Source organism: Dromiciops gliroides, chromosome 6, assembly GCF_019393635.1.
Source record: "Dromiciops gliroides isolate mDroGli1 chromosome 6, mDroGli1.pri, whole genome shotgun sequence".
NCBI classification, from domain to species: Eukaryota; Metazoa; Chordata; class Mammalia; order Microbiotheria; family Microbiotheriidae; genus Dromiciops; species Dromiciops gliroides.
Genome location: NC_057866.1, coordinates 56216181 through 56237626, shown reverse-complemented (window position 1 = coordinate 56237626; position 21446 = coordinate 56216181). Strand labels below are relative to the sequence as shown.

The window sequence follows — 21446 nt, the reverse complement described above, 5'->3', positions numbered from 1 at the left end:
TAGATAGATCTATATAGGGATAAATGATAGGATAAATGGATGGATGGAAGGATGATAGATAGATAGATAGATAGATAGATAGATAGATAGATAGATAGATAGATAGATAGACAGACAGATAAGCTATATATCTATATTGTGACAGAACATTCACTGGAATGTGCTTTGGAATAAATCCTTGATATCAGTTTATTTACTTTTGATTTTGCTCTCTCATAAGGGGGGTAGTAAAGAAAATCAGTTTCTGGCCATTTGGAATTCAGGTAATGGAGGTTTTTGCTATGGTTTTGCTGACTTCAAACAACAAATATTACTTTTTAGTTTATATTATATAGACCAACAAATAAACTTCAACTTAATACTTCCCTCCACAACAGGGTTTCTTGCCCTTTTATTGTGTGTCATGAATTCCTTTGGCCCTCTAGTGAAACCTATGGACACCCTTCTCAGAATAAAGTTTTTCAATTAATAAAATAAAACAGGATTACAAAGGAAAGAAAGGGTTGGTTAAAAGAGATGTATTTTTTTCAATCCAACTTCATGTGTCCCCTGAAAGCTAGCCACAGATCCGTGGATTTCAGGTTAACAATCTCAGCTCTACACTAAGAATTCTCCTTGATGTCCCTATAATAGGTCTTTATTCTACACTGAAAGCAACTTAGAGATATACTGGAATGTTTCCAAGAAGCATTTTTAGGTTCCTGAAAGAATACCTTGCTTACATAACCGGAACTACCCCCAATTCAGGCTGTATCCACAGTCTACATACCCCTAAAATGTGTATGGGAGTAGAATAGTGGAATATAATGCTGAGGCAGTGGAGAATGAGAAATTTGTGTGTCTTCTTTAAATAGACAGATGTCTGCCCTCCAGAGGGAATCATATTTTTTGCCTCTGGCTCAGCCTAAGTTTAGCTCTCTGAAACCAACTGAGAGGGGGTACCTAGAAGTCTCCCATCCTCTCTGCCCTTGGAGAATTTGCACTCTCTGACGTGCACAGGACCATCAAACTCACTGACTGTTACCAACAGGAACAATGCTAGAATCATAACAGCAGATGGTTGTTACTTGGAAACATGAATAAATGTCATTGAGATGGACAAAAGAATATGATCTACTAACTGGTACTGATGGAAATAAGACCAGCACATAGAAAGACTTCAACAAATGCTTTATTGGATCTGAGTTCAAATTCTAGATCTACTACTTAATACATCTGTGACTTTGGACTGATAATCACTTCACCCTTCTCTGCCTCAGTTTCCACATGGATAAAAATGAGGAAAGTGGAGTAGATTTCTGAAGCCTCTTCCCATCATCTCATGAATTGAATCGAAACAGATGCCAACCACATACCCTACAAACCTAGAAATACTAGAACTTTAGTAGATAAATTCAAATATCTCTGAACCTATGAGGAATCTATCATATTGGATGCATATATGAAAGAGTTTTCTGTGGAATCTCTACAGGTACCATGCTCCAAAACTCTGATAAAGAACAATAATCTGACTATTTAATAATGCAATACAATAAATAGTGTCTAATACACTATAGGTACTTGATAGATGAATGATTGTTTAATTGTAGCAAACATCCAATGGGATGACCCATTGGGTTAACACATGGAATTTTTTAATCCAATTCTCTAATTCCACCTTTAGATCATTAAGATAGGGTCTTATTAAAATTTGTCTTCCATTCTGGCCAGGCTACATAGCAGAAGAGTAAATGTTGAAAGGTTGAGATTTTTCCAAAAGTAGCCCTAAGTCCTGGTAGGATTTCATACCCAACTATATAGTTGATAAGGAAGATAAATGAGAACTACTATTTGTTTACAACCCCAACAAGCAGAAGCAAAACTTTTGCAGTTGTAGCTGGATGCAAAGCATATTACACAAGAACCAAAGATCTCAGTGACACTATCCTAAGAAAGGGGGCAAAATATTCCACTGTTAGAATAACAGTGTTGGATTTTTTTGGGGAGGGGATGAGGGGTGGCAAAGTGGGGAGGGATATCTGAAATGTTAGTTTTAGTAGGGAGCCAGAGCTGAAAAAAGGCTCACAGACCATTGTTACTTAAGGTCATTACTTTAAGTGATTCCTATAGGAAACAGGCTGATTGTTTTCATGGGTGGCAAAGGTTTGGTAGCTGGAAATAGTTCATATGTAAGCAGTGCAGTGTGGTAACCAGTTACCTAGTAGAGTATAACACAGGTACCTAATTATTTAGGAGGAAAAGGTTTTTTCCATTCCAAAATTTTTTTTTATAAATTGTTGCAACTGAAAACTCAAGTGGGAAGACAATGTTTAGTTTGATTTTAAGAGTCTCGCTTACTTGTGTTTCTCTAAACAGTGACTGCTTACTGGGCTGATGCCTGGGGTATTTATTGATCAATCATCTAAGTGTAGTACACACACTTGAACGACTCCTATTTTCACTACAGAAATCATGAAGGAATCACGCAGAGATGCTTCAGACTTATGGATTTGCTGTCAAGGCTCAGGTCTAAGAAGCCAAACTCCAAGGTTCTCAAACTATCATCATATTTGTAGGGAAAATGATCATTTGAAACAGGGGGTGTAGTCTGCTTGTGTGAGCTGCACTTGAAGAAACAACAAGAATTAAGTGGTGGTTCTTAGAAAGGTGTTATCTCTGATAGCTGAGATTTTCCTCCAAACATGTGGACAGGTGATTGAATTCCCCAAATTAAATCTTACTTTGTAGTTTGCCCCTAACCAACTGCTTAGAAGTTTTTTACCTAGAAAACAGCACAGTGACTCCTACACCCTGTATTGTCCCTTGCTCCCTACCTTGATGTCCATCACTGCTGGAGAAACACTGCCAGACAGTGTAGTCTGGTAGCAAGAAGACTAGACTCAGAGTCAAGGGATCTGAGTTCAAATTCCAGATCTACTACTTAATACATCTGTGACTTTGGACTGATAATCACTTCACCCTTCTCTGCCTCAGTTTCCACATGGATAAAAAGGAGGAAAATGGAGTAGATTTCTGAAGCCTCTTCCCATCATCTCATGAATTGAATTGAAACAGGTGCCAACCACATACCCTACAAACCTAGAAATACTAGAGCTTTAATAGATAAATTCAAATATCTCTGAACCTATGAGGAATCTATCATTCATTAGCAGGTGAGTTTTGATAGAGTAAAACCTACATATGCTCCTGTTCTAGATGCAACATGATATATCAGATGGAGAGCTAACTGTGAAAGCAGGAAGACCTGCATTCAAGTCCCACCTGTGTATACTCATTGCTCTGACAACTCTCTCAACTTCAATTTCCTCACCTGCAAAATGGGAATAATAATAACAGGAGGCTTTGTGAGAATTAAACGAGCTGACATATATAAAGCTCTTTAAATTCTAGCCATTTTTTTTTTAGTAAGGCAATTGGGGTTAAGTGACTTGCCCAGGGTCACAACAGCTAGTAAGTGTTAAGTGTCCGAGGCCAGATTTGAACTCAGGTACTCCTGACTCCAGGGCCAGTGCTCTATCCACTGCGCCACCTAGCTGCCCCTCTAGCCATTATTATGATAAGTTGCAGAGAAGGTTTTGACCTGATTTGATGGAAGCTTTCTCATGCTGGAGTCCCTTAAAGCAATGTAATCACAAAGCCAGTCCCTATCCCTACCCCAATTTTCATGTTCATTTCCCAGAATGAGAAAATAACAAAAGAGCATTACAAAGCAGCTTGTTCTAGTAATGAGATGTGGGTAAATAGTAAGACCTTAGGGGCCAAAGTTATTCCTTCTGTGAAAATACCTAGGACAAACTGATCTCCTTTCTCTATGCAGCATGTGCCACTATAGTCCATTATCTCTTTCATTCAGTATTCATTCAGAAATATTTTTAAGCATCTGTTGTGTCTAAGTTCCTGAGTGAGACATTAAGGGAGATACAAAGATAAATAAGATTCCATCTATCTTTTAAGAGCTTTTAATTTAATGGGGGAGATAAGACACAGACAGAAGTAACTATAATATTCGAGAGTGCTTTATATAAAGTGGGTGCCTTGAAAGTTCATAGAAGGAAGAGATCACTTCCAACTAAGACAACCAGGAAATGCTTTCTGAAGGATGTAGCATCTGAAAGGAGCCATAAAGACTAATTAGGCAAGGGGCAGCTAGGTGGCACAGTGGATTCTGGATTCAGGAGGGCCTGAGTTCAAATCCAGTCTCAGATACTTGACACATACTAGCTGTGTGACCCTAGTCAAGTCACTTAACCCTCATTTCCCCAACAAAAAAAGAAAGACTAACTAGGCAAAAGGAAGGATTTGGGAGTGGGGGGGTGGCCAATAGGTCATTCCAACCAAGCTTGGGATGTATAGAGGATAATCATGTAAGAGAAGACTTAAAAGGGAGAGTGGAGCTACATTTCTGAGAACCTTAAACGTCAGGCCAGAGCAGTGGGGGAGTCAGTGACAGTTTTTGAAAAGTGGACAGATGTTGGGCTTGCCTCTATGAATTTGCACAGGTCAATCCCCATGACCTAGTTCTACTGTGGAAGATAGATTACGTGGGTTAGGTTTGTTCATAGCATAAAAAACATGACCTTCAGCTTTTAGCACCCTTCTCTCGCTTCTTGGCTCAGCCCAGGTGTCCCCCCCCCTTCCACAAAGCCTCTCTGATCTCTGGCAAAGCATTCTCTCCCTCCTCAGATATTTGTAGACCACTTGGTCTGAACTTCTCATTGCGTGCTAGGTTGTATTATATTTGTTTGTGCATGTGTGACATCCCCCCTACTTAAAGGTAAGCTACTTGAGGCCAGGGACTACACCATTTTTCCATCCTTATATCCCCATGTTTGTTGTTGTTGTTCGTCCTTTATTCTTGAAGAGGACCAATAACATCAGGAGGGTGATGTCTTTTTTTTTTTAATTTTTTTTTTTAAGTGAGGCAATTGGGGTTAAGTGACTTGCCCAGGGTCACACAGCCAGTAAGTGTTAAGTGTCTGAGGCCGGATTTGAACTCAGGTCCTCCTGACTCCAGGGCCGGTGCTCTATCCACTGCGCCACCTAGCTGCCCCTGGAGGGTGATGTCTTGACTTGAAAGTGAAGGGGATTTAAGGCTTGCATATGATAGGAACATAATAAAAAGCTGTCAAATAACTGAACAAGCCAAGTCTCCAGCCCAGGTCTAATAATGATTGTTTCACTCTGTTACATGGTCCCTAATGTCCCAGACATCATAGGATCAGAGATCTAGTGCTCAAAATAAAACTTAGAGTCTATCTACTTCAACCCTTCCATTTTACAGGTGAGGACAATGATCTGGCCAAGGTCAAGTAACGAGTCAAAGTCAAAGTAACAAGTGACAGAGCCAGGATCCTAACTCAGGTCCTGCCCCGCCCCCCCAGCTCAGCTCTCTTTCCAGTGTATCACACTGTGCCATCTTAAAAAATGGTATCGTTGCCTTACTGAGTAGTGGGCCCTCTTCACTGGAGTTGTTCAAGCAAAGACGAGATGACCACTTGTCAGGGATTTTATACTTCAGGTAAAGTGTGTAATAGATAACCTCTGAGAGCACTTCCAAGCGAGGATGAAGCGATTCTAACTAAAGTCCACGATATAGCCAGAGAAATCCCAAAAGGCCTTCGAAAGAATATTCCTTCTCCTTACAAAAGCTCCCTGAAAAGCTCCTTGCACAAGCACCAAATCAGCAATCTCATGGCATAGTTGCTTTTTTTAAAGGTTATCAGTTCCCTGCACGTTTAAATATAGCTTAATTTAATAATACTTAGCCCCCAAAAAGAAAGGGACCTGCAGAGATGACACAAGAGGGACAGAAAAGAGAGAAAATTCTAATTAGGGATTAAGCGCACACTTAATCAAGGCAGCAGCAGCAGGACACATAAAAAGTAGTATCACTTACTGAACTTGGCTCTTGTTAATGAATGTGTTCCAAGTACTGATACATTTTTAAAATAATTACCACACAGTGAGCCAACTTTCCCCCTTTGAGTACTTCGGGACATGAGCAAGGGACCCTTCCAGATAAGGAAAAGGCAAGGTCTTTTAAGGGTTGCCTATTGCCCCTTCCAAGAGAAACCGATTTATTGTAGCCTCCCCAACCTCCAAAGACCTGCCTTCAAATACTGGCTCTGCCTCTCCTTTCCTGTGCTATATCAGTTAACTCACATTCCCCTTGCTGGGTTATCATTTCCTCTTCTGAAAAATGTGGTGATTGACCCTTTCCAACCCCAAATCAAGAATGCATTGGCAATAGTTTTTCAATAACCACTTTCAAGACAGGGTGTCCGAATTAGGATTTATGGAACTGTGAATCCTTTAAGATCCTAAAGTGGACAGGTCTCCCCTACCCATGAACCCCATTAAAAAGAGCCCATAAATGCAATAATTCATCTGGAAAGTGACTCATTTATACAGCCTCCAGCTAACCCCATTATGTTTTTTGTTTGTTTGTTTGTTTTTGGTTTGGGGTTTGGGGTTTTTTTGGTTAGGCAATTGGGGTTAAGTGACTTGCCCAGGGTCACACAACTAGTAAGTGTTAAGTGTCAGAGGCCAGATTTGAACTCAGGTACTCCTGACTCCAGGGCCAGTGCTCTATCCACTATACCACCTAGCTACCCCCATCCGTACCTTATGAACATTATTTCACAACCCTTCCAACATATCTTATATGGAAAGCAGAATTGTCTCCTTTTACTATGTGATGAACTTGAAATGAAAAATTATGATCAAAACTCCCATATACACACACACACACACACACACACACACACACACACACACATATAAATGTTCTTTTTTTTTTTCTTTTTGCAGGGCAATGGGGGTTAAGTGACTTGCCCAGGGTCACACAGCTAGTAAGTGTCACGTGTTTGAGGTCACATTTGAACTCAGGTCCTCCTGCATCCAGGGCCGGTGCTTTATCCACTGCACCACCTAGTCGCCCCCTCTAAACGTTCTTTTTTTAAAAAATAGTTGAATGTGGGCAGTTAGGTGGCGCAGTGGATAAAGCACCAGCCCTGGATGCAGGAGGACCTGAGTTCAAATCTAGCCTCAGACATTTAACACTTACTAGCTGTGTGATCCTGGGCAAGTCACTTAACCCCAACTGCCTCACCAAAAAAAAAAAAAAAAAGAAATTAGTAGCTCCCCATTTTCTCTGGAATAAAATATAAACAATATTTGGTGAATAGAGACTTTTTTCTTTGTGTTCCCAGCATTAGCATAGTGCTTGCTACATAGTATGTATTTATAAATGCTTGTTGAATAAAAGTGAATTTGAATATTACTCTTCAGATTCAAAAATCATCAATAGTTCCTTATTACCTTCAGGAGAAAACACAAAACTCCTTACCCAAGGGCAGCTAGGTGGCACAGTGGATAAAGCACCGGCCCTGGATTCAGGACGACCTGAGTTCAAATCCAACCTTAGACATTTGACACTTACTGGCTGTGTGACCCTGGGCAAGTCACTTAACCCTCATTGCCCTGCAAAAACAAACAAACAAACAAAAAGCCTAAAAAAAAAAAAAACCCTCCTCACCCAAGCATTTAAAACCCTCTGTACTTTACTCCAATCTATCTTTCCAAACTTATTTCATACTATTCCTTTTCCTAGATTCCAAGCAAACTGACCTATTAACTGTTTCCTAACCCTGGAATTCGATCTCCCATCTCTTTTCTGTTTTTGTTTGTTTGTTTGTTTGTTTGGGGGGGGGTGCCAGCCAATGAGGGTTAAGTGACTTGCCCAAGGTAACACAGCTCCTGTTAAGTGTCTGAGGTCGGATTTGAACTCGGGTCCTCCTGAATCCAGGGGCAGTGCTTTATCCACTGTGCCACCTAGCTGCCCCACTCTGTACTCTTTATATTCATAGAAGAAAAGGAAAAATTATAGAAATAGTTGCAGAACTGAATGAACAGAACCAAGAAAATAGTCTACACAATGACCACTAATATGAAAGTGGAAAGAACAACAAAACAGAACTGAATGCTACAAAACCGTAATGGCCAAGCACGGCCCTAAAGGAAAAAAAAAATATGAGAAGATACCTTCCTCTCCTCTTTCCAGAGGTCAGAGACTCTGAAGTTCGAATGCTACTTAGAATGCCAAAATGTTTAATGTGTTGGCTAATTTTGTTCAACTGGTTTTGTTTTCTACTTTTTTTCTCTTTATCATGAGGGATGACTCTCTGGAAGAGAGGGAAAGGATACATTGGGAAAATTTGGTGATGTCAAAATAAAAGATATCAGTGACTTTTTTTAAAGAATGTAAGTTTCCTGAAGGCATGGATTGTTTCACATAATCACAGAATCTCAAAGTTAGAAGAGACTCCAAAGGTTATCTATCCCAATCTATATTTTAAAAGGTACCCTCCCTAAAACATATCTGACAAATGATCACCCAGTCTTCACTTGAAGGCTTCTCAAAGAGGGAAACCAATACTTTGCAAGGTAGCTCATTCTACTTTGGGATAACTGTAATTTTTCCTTAAGGGTTAATCTTTTTTTCTGCCCCCTAGGGCCAAAGAGAACAAGCCTAATCCTTCAGCCAAGTAACAGACTCTCAGATACTTGAAGGAAAGTATTCCCCACCACCACCACCACCACCATCTGAGCTGAATATTTTCCTTCTGAAACCTACACATCCTCAGTTCCTTAAACATATCCTCATAGGGCAGCTAGGTGGCCCAGTAGATAGAACACCGGCCCTGATGTCAGGAAGACCTGAGTTCAAATCTGGCCTCAGACACTTGACACTACTAGCTGTGTGACCCTGGGCAAGTCACTTAACCCCAATTGCCTCAAAACATCTAGGGCTGGGGCAGCTAGGTGGCACAGTGGATAGAGCACCGGCCCTGGAGTCAGGAGGACCTGAGTTCAAATATGGCCTCAGACACTTAACACTTAACTAGCTGTGTAACCCCAGGCAAGTCACTTAACCCCAATTGCCTCACTAAAAAAAAAAAAAATTAAAAAAAAAAATAAAACATCTAGGGCTATCTCCAGTTGTCCCGATGTATATCTTGCTATTGGATCCAGGTGGCTCTGGAGGAAAGAGTAAGGCTGGTGACATTGTACAGCCCACCCTCATTTAAACCCAATTTAGTGTATATCATGACATCACCTCCCCATGTCATGGTCCTCTTCAAGAATGAAGGACAAATACAACAACAACAGATCTTCATGTACATGATCTTGAGGCTCTTCACCATCCGTTACCCTTCTCTGGATGTTTTCCAGCTTACTAATATCCCTCTAAAATGTGATGTTCAGAACTGAATAGAATATTCTAGATGGGATCTGACCCAAAGCAAAATACAGAAAAACTATCCTTTGTCTGCTCCTGGACAATATTAGAGATTTCTAAGCTTATAGGAAGAGACATCAAGGTAAGGGTAGAATGACTGGATACACTGAATGAGATCTCTGAGTGAGGAAAAGAAGCAAGCTGAGGAGTAAGCAAAGATACTTCAAGACACTGGTGGATATGTGATGTCAGCGACTGGCTCTCATCCACGACTTCTCTTTCAGTATGATCCTTACCCATACATGGCCATAAATCCATCATAAAGGATACTCCCCATTCAGCAGAATCTTTCTTCTGATTAAGCAATTTGTGAAGACTAGAGCAGTCTTAGGGCTGGCCTTGTGTCATCCCATTCACCTCTAGTTCCAATGATGAATGAATTTGATGACTTCTTTAATGCCCCTTCTTACATTGAAGTCATACTTAATAATATGCTATAGGCTCTTTTCCCCCACCTTTTATCTTTTCATTGCTCAGTGGGTCACCTCTGTTTCTGATTTGTCTGATATCTCTAGTTTCCATGATTGATAGCTATATAGCATCACAAGGAAAATAGTGGTTTTCAGTAAATAGGCTTTTGTATCAGTGAGAAGATTCGGATCACTAAAAATCCTGCAAAATTCCCACTTTTGATCCAACCTGACTTCCTGCTAGTCCCAGTTCAACATCCGTCTATAACTTCTATCCAAGATACAGAACCTAATATTATATATAATATATACATATATATGTTTGTATATATTATATATGACAAAGTTTTGGCCATATTACTCCCTCATTCAATAAAGTCCCCTATTAACATCATGGATCAAATATAAACTTCTCTATTTAGCTTCACAACCTGCCTCCAACCTCCATTTTATCATAATCTTAATATATGTACTTAACTTCACAAACTGGCCCTTATGCTGTTCCCAACACAGAAACACTCCATTTCCTGTTTCCATGTTTTTTTGCTTGTTTTTTGCTTTTTGGGGTGGGGGAAGGGGGGCAGGGCAATGAGGGTTAAGTGACTTGCCCAGGGTCACACAGCTAGCAAGGGTCAAGTGTCTGAGGCCAGATTTGAACTCAGGTCCTCCTGAATCCAAGACCAGTGCTCTATCCACTGTACCACCTAGTTGCCCCCTTCCACATTTTTTCATAGGCTGTCTGCATGCCTTGAAAATACTCCTCCCTCATCCATCTCTGGGAAACCTTAACTTTCTTTAAAGATCAACTCCTCCAAGGAGTTTTTGCCAGTTCTCTCAGTTCCCAGTGCCTCCCGAAAAAGAAATGCAGCAAACAAAAGTAGAACAATAAATGTATAGGTTTAACTTACCACAAGCAATTGTATCTTTACCTTCTGTTCAGGAGTATACCCTTACAAGTAGCTACATTATACACATATGATCAGAACTCATATCTAACTTCCAAGTTACTCATATGGGCTATGGCTTTACCTCTCGGTACAATGTTCTATCAGGGCTTATGCTTGTCCGTTGGGGAGAACTGTGAACTTGAGTCCACTGAATTTAATTCAATGAGCATAATAGGCATAAACAACTCAGAGGTTCTTGGTTATATGATCCAGCTCTAGTACAAAGTTTTACTATGTTCCAGATTTTTAGTTTTGTTTCTAATGACAGTTTAATGACATTTCAGTAATTAGGTCGTCTTCTTCAGGACTAAGTCTTGATTATTACTATCTTTGGAAAAGTAACTTTTTTTTAGAGCAGACAGTACTGACTCACCATCAGTAGGGCATATGCTTTGAACTCTTTAGGTAATGGTGGGGGTGAATTCTTGATTCTCTCGTTTGGTCTCTCCTTGGGATCAAAGACACACATATATATATGCAGGATGACCTGCTGGGGCTAGGGGTTCTGCCTGTTGGGATAGAAGAAAGTTAACTGGCCTACACCATGATCAAATAAGACAACTGTTATGCCAAAAGTCACTTCCTTTTCTTCTGACAGGTTATACCATTGTTCTAAGAGAATAATGGATGTGTTCAGGGCTTTTTTTCCCTAAGAAATGAAACTTCCTTGGAGGTAGGAACACTTTGTAGAAAGTAGAAAAGCACAGTTATTGCTGTAAGCAGTTTGACTGTGTTTTTGATCATAGTAATAAAAGACCATGGGTGAGCCATGAGTTCTATTAAAAAATAAGGTGCAGGGGGCAGCTAGGTGGCAAAATGGATAGAGCACCGGCTCTGGATTCAGGAGGACCTAAAATCCAGCTTCAGACACTTGACACTTACTAGCTGTGTGACCCTGGGCAAGTCACTTAACCCCCATTGCCCCACACACACACAAAAAAAGTGCAAATATAGCAACAGAAGGATATGAGATAGGTGTGATTTGATAGCTCTCAAGGAAACCTAATCTGCATAGCAGCTCTGAGTTACTCTGTTACATATTTTTTGAAAAAATGGAAAAAAATTTATTCTAAACCTATATCCCATTTCAGTATATACTGAGGTAGATTCTAGAGGATCCTTATATTTTGAAGAGAAAAAAAATTCTCCTAGGTTAGTTTATATGTTGACATTTTGGTTTTGGCAAACACTAATTAAAATAACTCAAGGTTCTGGGACAGCTAGGTGGCACAGTGGATAAAGCACTGGCCCTGGAGTCAGGAGGACCTGAGTTCAAATCCAGCCTCAGACACTTGACACTTACTAGCTGTGTGACCCTGGGCAAGTCACTTGAGCCTCATTGCCCCGCAAAAAATAATAATAATAATAATAAATAAATTTAAAAAGAAAAAATAAAGAAACTGAGACATAAGAAATGCAATAACCTGCCCAAGATCATACATGATAATCAAGACCCAAAGTCTGAGTCTGTTGCTCTTTATGCTCTGCTATGATGCATGGTGGCTATTTCTGTTGACAAATAGATAGGAGTGTTCCCAACCAAGTTAGAGAAGTATAGACCACTTTTCACTCAGTTGTGGACTTATGCAAACTACCAGGTTCAATGTGGGCTAATTTTGGGAAAAGCTCAGTTGGCTTGAGTTCCAAGCCAAGCTCAGCTGGGAAGCTCTAAAATCATCTGAACTAGCAGACAAGACATAAAAAGTAAAATGCTGGCTCTAGACTAAGCGCTATGCACCTAGGAGGAAAAAAAAAAAAACATCTCAGTACCTATTCCCTAAACTCTTCTGTAATACCCAGCAAAGGAAGCTGGGGAAACAGTGTCTTCCAGACTCACCCATTTCAAATAGGGAAAGGCTGGGTGTGTGCGCCCAAGTGTGCATATGTGTGTGTGTGTGTGTGTGTGTGTGTGTGTGTATAAAAGAATTAATTAATGAAAGTGCCTCTTGACCTTTCAAAAAATTAAGAAAAATAACAAGTTAAAAGCGTGAAGTAGTTATCATTGTCTCTGTAGGGACATCAATGTAATATAAATCCTACAAATGGGGCTGTTCTCAGGAGGTCTAGGTCCTGGAGCCACCCTTTGCATATTTGTGGGCTGGAACAAATCAGGGTCTCTCCCTTGCACACACAAGTCAACTGGCTTCTTGAATCAGCAGTGCCTACTAGTCAGTAGGACAAAAAGAAAAAACAAATTGTAGAAACTAAAGCAACTTACCCAATTCAATCCTAAGGATAACCCTGCCCACACATGACCTTCCTAACATCCAGAAGCAGAATTAGCGTAATTCTCTGGAATCTCAAACTCTACTCACAGAGATTTTCAGGCATTTCCTGATTCCATGGTGTAGTTGACTTCAATGAAAGTTAGTCCCTGCCCCTGGAGCCAATCAATCAATCAACCACGTTAATTCTCTAATGCAAGTGCAAAGACAATTGGCAGCACTTGAAGCATGAAAGGGGGAGGGAAATTAAACTTTTCCCCATGAAAACAAATTAAGAAGAAATTTTTTCCTTAGCCTTTAAAAGTAATTTCCCTTATACATCCTTATATTCCCTTATTTATTATATATTATTCCATATATATTATATATAATATTCCCATATATATATGGGAATATATATATATATATCAATTTATAGAGGGAGGGTATCAAAAGTATAGGGTTGGGGGCAGCTAGGTAGTGCAGTAGATAAAGCACCAGCCCTGTATTCAGGAGGACCTGAGTTCAAATCCAGCCTCAGACAGTTGACACGTACTAGCTGTGTGACCCTGGGAAAGTCACTTAACCCTCATTGCCCGGCCAAAAAAAAAAAGAAAAGAAAAAATTTTGTTTTCTGAAAAGTCTAAGTCAGTCCAATTGATGTTCCCTCAATAAACTAGTTTTCTAAAAAGTATTTCTTTTCTGATAAGCCATCTTATTTCACTCTTTTCTTTATATCTCCCGCAATTGGAAGAGCCCCTTGTACTTATTAATAGGTCCTTCATAAAGGGTTTGTTGACTTAAAATAGTAGAAACATAGAACTGCCTTTATTCTCGGTTTCCTCAGGACAGCCTCAAGTCTAGATGTCTAGTAAGTTCTCACAAAAGATTTGGTAGCAGAATTCCTTTTAGATTCCTCATATGTCAATAGGTTGAAGGACAGGATTGGGATTACAGCCTATCTTGGAATCCTGAAAAGTCGCTCTGCATGAATCATGAGCATTCCACCTAAGGAAATCTGAGAGAAGGAAAAGACAAATGCTTTAAATTGCTCTAGGCCTGGGGCCTGCAGTCACTTTTTTAGCCTTATTTGGCACAAAGCAGGAATTCAATAATTGTTTATGATTGGGTTACATCAGCATATTTTTATCTTCCTCGCTTAAATGGCAAACTGTAGGCCAAGAAACGGATCTTATTGCCAACTACATTATGTCGATCAAATAATAAAAATGTCAAGCTCCAGTTGCCCAATTAAGATAAATATTTTTAAATAGATATTGATTCTCTGGTCTGTGACTAAGTGAAATATAATAGAGAGGTAGGCGGGTATAGGTAGCTGGGGCAGCTAGGTGTTATAGTGGACAGAGCTCTGACCCTGGAATCAGGAGGACCTGAGTTCAAATCTGACCTCAGACACCTACTAGCTATGTGACCTTGGGCAAGCCACTTAACCCTAATTGCCCTGCAAAAAAGAAAAAGAAAAGAAAATGCAATAGCAATGAAGCATAAGCATGAACTTACCATGTACTTAAGATAAAAGTTACAGTGCAAAAAAAGCATACCGATATTTTCATTAAAATTATGTAAAGATTTGTATTATACAGGATTCAAGTCCAAATGCCATCCATCATATGGGAAATGACTGAAAGTGTCCATATTTGTCAATTCAGTGTACAGGATTAATAAGTCATCCTAAGAGCTATCACCTTAAGCAACACCAAATGGCTGAGACTAAAATTTCAGAATTTGTTTAATCATCTACATGTTTTGTCTTCAAGCCGAACTGCATAGTATAGAATTTAGTAATAGTTGTTCGGTTACATGTGACTCTTTGTGATCCCATTTGGAGTTTTCTTGGCAGAGATATCGAAGTGGTTTGCCATTTCATTCTCCGGCTCATGTTACAGATGAGGAAATTGAGGCAAACAGGATTAAGTGACTTGCCCAGGGTCACAGAGCTAGTGTCAAGCATCTGAGGTTGGATTTGAACTCAGGTCTTCCTGAATCCAGAACCAGTGCTTTATCCACTGCGCCACCTAGCTGCTCCCTTGGGCAATTTATTTAACCTCTTAATGTCCTAGGCCACTCTCTCTAAAGGTATAAATGGTGGTAAATATACTGACCTGCTGTGGTAGAGAGTGTTTCCTCATGTGAGTCCCCTATCCTAATGAAATCACAGGTTCAATCTAGATCCTGTCCACTAATTTTGTGCATTTATGTAGAATTGAATCGTTTGGTGCTATGTAAACCAGATCTTAAGCATGAAGAAATTCAATTTGCCTAGAATTGTTCCTCTGAAGAGTTATACTGAGTGAATATTATAATTTTTCAATTCCATCATGGTTTTTTTTCCCTCCACTGGTTTTCTAAACCCACATTTTTTTGTTGTAACAAAGACCTGAACTATTCAATATTCCAGAAACTTCTTCTATTTTAATGTTGTCGGTGTTCAATAGCCTATTTGCATAGTCTAATATGTTTTTTTTTCCTTAATAGCAAAAGCCTGGAGAAAATACAAACCGATTTAATTATTCAAACCCTTATAAGAAAATAGCAATTATAATGCCTTAAATTTACATAATGGTTTAAAATTTACAACATGTTTTCATATAACATTATCTCAGAAAAGCCTATAGTTAGAAAAGTAAAAAACACTATGTTCTGAATTTGCTTGAAGTATCAAATCTCATTTCCAAGTATTGTAATAACATACAATTGATTGAATCAACAATGAAATGTTAAAACTCTGAGGTTTCATCCCTCACCCATTAAATTGTCAAAGAATTTCAAATAGTGAGTGTTGGAGGAACTGAAGCTGTGGGTTGTTAACCCATTCTGTAAAACAATTGGGATTTAAGTGAGGTAAGGTATGAATCTTTATATCCTTTGATCCAGAGATCCTGCTACTAGATATATATCACAAGGAAGTCAATGACAGAAAGAATAGTTCCAAAAATAAAAAGTAATCATTGTGGTACTTTTTGAGGTAACAAAATAATGGAAACCAAGTAAGTGTCCATCAATTGGCGAATGACTGAATTAATCATGGTACACAAATGTGATAGAGTATTACAGCATTCTATGAAATGATGAACTTGAGGCATTCCGAGAAATATGGGTAGACTTGTATCCACAAATGATGACTGAAGAACAAAAAAAAACAATAGGCACAATGACCTAGAGAATGGAAACATAACTAAATTTAAGAGTGAACTCATTAATCACAGAGATTGGTGTCAGAGAAAAGATGATGAAATACATTTCCCTCCTCTCAATAAGTAGATGGGTAACTATAAATGCATTATGCAGCATATATTAGATTAATTTTTAATCGAGTTTTTCTTTGTTATAAAGAAGTTTTCAAGCAATTCAATGATCCAAGACAACTCTGAAGGTTTTATGAAAAATGCAGTCCATCTACAGAGAGAGAACTGATGGTGTCTGAATACAGATTGAAGCATAATTTTTTCGTTAGTTCCTTTATCTGAAGTTTTGTTTTTGTCTGTTTTCCTTCACAACCTGGCTAATGTGGAAATGTTTTGCCTGACTGCTTATTTATAGCTTATATTGAATTGCTTGAGTTCTTGAAGGGGAAGGGAGGAAGAGAATTTGGAACACAAAGTCTTAAAAAAAATTATGTCAAAATTTGTATTTACATGTAATTTGGGAAAATAAAATTCTAAAATGAAAATGTAATAAAAAAAAGAAAAGGAATGGAAAAAATAAGTATTCATTAGGGATGGGGGCAGAGAGTACATATTGGGAAATGAGTATAATGTAAAAAAGAGTCAATAAACCTTTCTTTAAAAAAAATAATGAGGTGTTGGTTCAATTTCATGACAATTATGGGATATCTAGTCAAACCCTAAGTAAGCATCCCATGTAATTAAAAGATCCTAGGAATAAAATACTGAACATTCTTATTTATTAAAAACCTGAGTGGCACTGTACAAAACATTCTACAGAATGCTAACCTTTCCTTTCTTGTTAATACACAGGGACTGTTAGGTGAAAAGTATGGGAACATCCGAATTCCTGGAGAAGTGGAGTCATCAGAATTTGAGATGATTTTGGATGCTGCCATAGAAGCAAAGCTGGAAACCAAGGTGCTCGAAGAATGGTACTGCCGAGACGAGAACTCTGTTCCAGCAGCATATTACCTCAGACCGAAATATGAAATGCTGAAAAGCAATAAGAACTCAGTAAGTTGTCTCCCAGTAGAATCCATTATGCTCTTAAGCATTCATTCAGGGAAAGTTTTTTTGAATTCACTGACAGAGCACTTCAGGATGGCATTTCCTCTCTGTGCTACAGGACATAACTAGGAATTCTCCTGAACCTCAGAGGGGAACCAACCCAACGATAGGCTCATGGAACTAGAGCCAGACAAGATGACAGAGGCCATCTAATCGAACCTCCTTGTCACATTTTACAGATGAGAGACTGAGGTCTCAGAGCCTAAGTGACATACCCAAGGTCACACAGGTAGTATGTGTCACAGGCAAGATTTGAATGCAGATCATCTGACTTCAAGAGGCAGTGATTTTTTCCAGTGTATGACACATATTTATTTAGTATTTTGATATCTAACCCCAATGCTTAGCACAGTGACTAGCACATAGTGGGTATTTTACCAAATGCTTATTAACTGAGTGATGGTGTTCTTTTTACTGGAGGTATATATTTATTCAGTTGTTTGTGTGGGGAGGGGGCGGGTTGAAGTTTATGGCCCTTTGAGATAGATGTTGTTTTTACCCCCTTTTCCATATTAGGAAACTGAGACAGAGATATCAAGTGATTTCCTCATGATTACAGAGCTAGTTAAGTGTCAGAGATCTGAACCCAGATTCCTCCTGACTCTATCTATTACACCACATATCTATTATTTAATACCAGAATCTAGTCTGTATAATGATGTATACACCTCTAAAAAAAACTCTCCATGATAATGATAGTTTACATTTAGCCAAGTATTATTATATCCATCTTAAAGATAAGATAACTGAGGGTCAGTAAGTTTATGGGACTTGCCCAAGGTCTCACAGTTTTCAAACCCAAGTCTCCTGCCTACAGGCTTAGCACTCTATCATTTTCTAATTCTCTTTCATAACACATTTCAAAATCATAATTAGAGTGAAATGAACAATCTTTTCTATAAGATAAAACTCACATTGGAAAAAACATCTATACTAAGATAATAAAGGAAGAATCACCAGCCATGCAGGCTTCCCAATGCTGCCTTTGATCAATTGTCAAACCCACTTTGCCCACCTCTTCACTCCACCCCAAAAGAAAGGAAAAGAAACTTGAAACATCACTCATACATGACATTTCTGTGGCAAATAAAAAGGCTCTTCTCTACCATAAAGAAAGTGCCCCCCTGGAGGTAGCAAAGTACAATGGAAAGATCACTGACCTGGGACTCAAGGAACTTGTGTTTAAGTCCCACTCTGTCATTAATGAGCTTAGACAAGGCACTCGATTGCCCTGGGTCTTGGTTTGTGGAGTCTTTCACACATTGTTCTTGTTGTTTAGTTATTCAGCCGTGTCCAACTCTTTGTGACTCCATGAACCATAACATACCATTGCTGTCCCTAGGGTTTTCTTGGCACAGACACGGGATTGGTTTGTCATTTCCTTCTTCATTGGTTTAAGGCAAACAGAGGTTAAATGACTTGCACAGGTAATAAGCATCTCAGGCCAGATTTGAACTCAGGTCCCCTTGACTATGGGCCCAGCACTCTATCCACTGAATTACCTGACTGCCTCCCTGTCACATTAACTAATGTTTGTTGACTTGATTTCTATTGGAAATTCAGTTTTTTATATATTTATGCATATATACATATATGTATATATGTGTGTATTATAAATGTATATATCACATATACATGTATACATTTATAGTACATTATGTTTTTCATCTGTATGTCCTGACTATGTGCCATGCATTGTGCTAAGCACAAAAAATACAAAGAAAAGTGAAAAAACAGTCCCCGTTCTCAAGGTGTTCACTGTCTATTAATTTGCTTTTTAATCCATCTATGTCACACAAAAATCAAAATGCTAAGAACCCCTGCCCTATACACTATTGAAAAACTTTAATTTCCGGGCTCAAAAACAGATTTAACAAGCTAATTAAATTGGGGTGGGGACCACATTATATATGGGGGGAAAACCACTGGATTCAAAGTCAGAGACCTGGCTTTTCATCACTACCCTGCCAGTGACTTTATATGATCTTGGGGTAAGTTCATTTGCTTTTGTTTCAGGATTTTTTTTCCTTATCTCTTACTCCATACTTCCTAACTTAGCCAGGCTAGATTACTTAGGATCCTACTGCTTGTGGTTCACCTGCTCATGCATGAAGGACCTGTGACTTGGATTTGCTCCTTCATTAGCAACAAACATATAAGCTATTCCCTGATGGAGAATCAATAACTCCGTTTCAGTGATGCTTGATTTATACTGACCTGACTAAATGCCTGGTTTCTGCCTTGCCTTGACCCCCACTCAGCACCTATCTTCTCCCTGACTCTCAACTGCCTACGTGACATCTGATTTCCTTCTCCAACTTGACCCTCGATTCTTTTTTTTTTTAATGTATGAAGTATTTTATTTTTTCCATTACATGTAAAGATAGTTTTCAACTTTTGTTTATACATGCCTTACAATTTCAGATTTTTTCTCCCTCCCACCCCTCCCTCCCCCCTCCCCTAGACAGCAGGCAATCTGATATAGGTTATATCTATATATCTCTATACATATACATATAGATATAGATATATATATACACACACACATATATATATACACATAATAACATTAATCCTATTTCTGCATTAATCCTGTTACAAGAGAAAGAATCAGAGCAGTGATGCAAAACCTCAAAATAGAAAGAAAAAAAAAAAAAGCACCCAAAACAAAAGAAATAATATGGTTCAATCAGCATCTATACTCCACAGTTCTTTCTTTCTTTTTTTTTTTTTCTTGGATTTGGAGATCCTCTTCTATCATGAGTTCCCTGGAACTCTTCTGTACCATTGCATTGGTGAGAAGAATATAGTCCATCACAGTAGGTCAACACTCAATGTTGATGATACTGTGTACAATGTTCTTCTGGTTCTGCTCATCTCACTCATCATCAGCTCACATAAGACCCTCCAGGTTTCTCTGAACTCTTCCTGCTCATCATTTCTTACAGCACAATAGTATTCCATTGTATTCATATACCACAACTTGTCCAGCCATTCCCCAATTGATGGGCACCCCCTCAACTTCCAATTCCTTGCTACCACGTAAAGAGCAGCTATAAATATTTTTGTACATGTGTTGACCCTCGATTCTTGACCCTGTTCAGGTCCAGCTCACTACTGACCTCCACACTGCATCTTTGATTCTGTCTTCCTTTGCAATCTTTCACTAGTACTCATGGTTTGGATACAATAGCACTTCTTCTTTTGTAAAATGGGGCTAATAACTCAGTCCTATTTAACATGGGGGGATAAGGTGAGTCTCAAAAATGAAGTGATGTAGATGAAATAGTTTTGTAAAAGTATAAAGCACCATACAAAATAATGTGTAATTGTTGTAAAAGTTCTATAAAATTAATTACTTTATTATTATCAAAGTGTGTCTATGACTCTTGGATCACTACTACACAATCAACTAATCAATAAACATTTATTAAATATCTAGTATGTGCCAAGTATTGTGCTAAGTACTAGGGATGCAAAAAAAAAAGGGCAAAAACAGTCCTTGCTGTCAAGATGCTTCATCAGTCTAGTTGAGTGTGATATAAATCCAAAAATGTCCCATTGTTAGTCATTTTGTGTAAGGTTTGGAGCTGAAAACTAAAAGTGAAGGTTAAAATTTTAAATCCTTAGATCCTTACCTATACTGTCTACATTTGTTCCGTTTCAAGCTAAGTGGCAGCATGTAGTTCCCTGATGATACAATAGTCAACAAATATTTCACTCTCTCTCCTCTTATCATGAATTACCCAGACTGGTTATCTACAAGGTATACTAAGTCTAGGATTCCCAGGGCCCTTCTCTCATTAAATACATTGGGAGTTGGTAAATCCGGACTCCACATATACCTAAAGCATCAAGGAAACACAGATTACTATATTTGTGGTATCTTTTCTCTCATTTTATGTTCCCTTACCACTTAGACAAAACATGAAACATTGTTGGCCATGTTTCCTCATTCAATTATAAGCATCTAGAGGACAAAAATGATAGTTTTTTCTTCTTTGGTATCTATCTGCAGAATTGCATTTTAGTACAATCCTATAAAAATAAGATTCAATAAATGGTTGATAAAATAGTGAATAAATGTGATTCTCCTATGTGCTACACAAACTTCACTTTCCTAATTGTCAGTCGTCCCCCTTCTTATTCCAGAAGGAGCAAGTACAAAGTCCCCAGATTAGAGGAGAAAACATAACCCATGCAAAGGGTCATATCTTTACAACTGAAAGAAGCCTTAGCATTCATCTAGTTAAAGCCCCCTCATTTTACAAATGAAAAACTAAACCCCACATCAGTTAAATGACTTGCCCAAGGTCTCACACCTAGTG

The 21446-nt window shown here is 38.7% G+C and overlaps 1 protein-coding gene across 1 annotated transcript in view; it reads left to right on the top strand.

Annotated features, from left to right (window-relative positions):
• The window catches only part of NWD2 (NACHT and WD repeat domain containing 2), a 167129-nt gene that overhangs the window by 127624 nt on the left and 18059 nt on the right, over nt 1–21446 (top strand). Inside the window, exon 4 of the mRNA XM_043973192.1 lies at nt 16861–17064. Within this exon, the coding sequence (XP_043829127.1) occupies nt 16861–17064 (204 nt within the window). The remainder of the gene's footprint in view (nt 1–16860; nt 17065–21446) is intronic.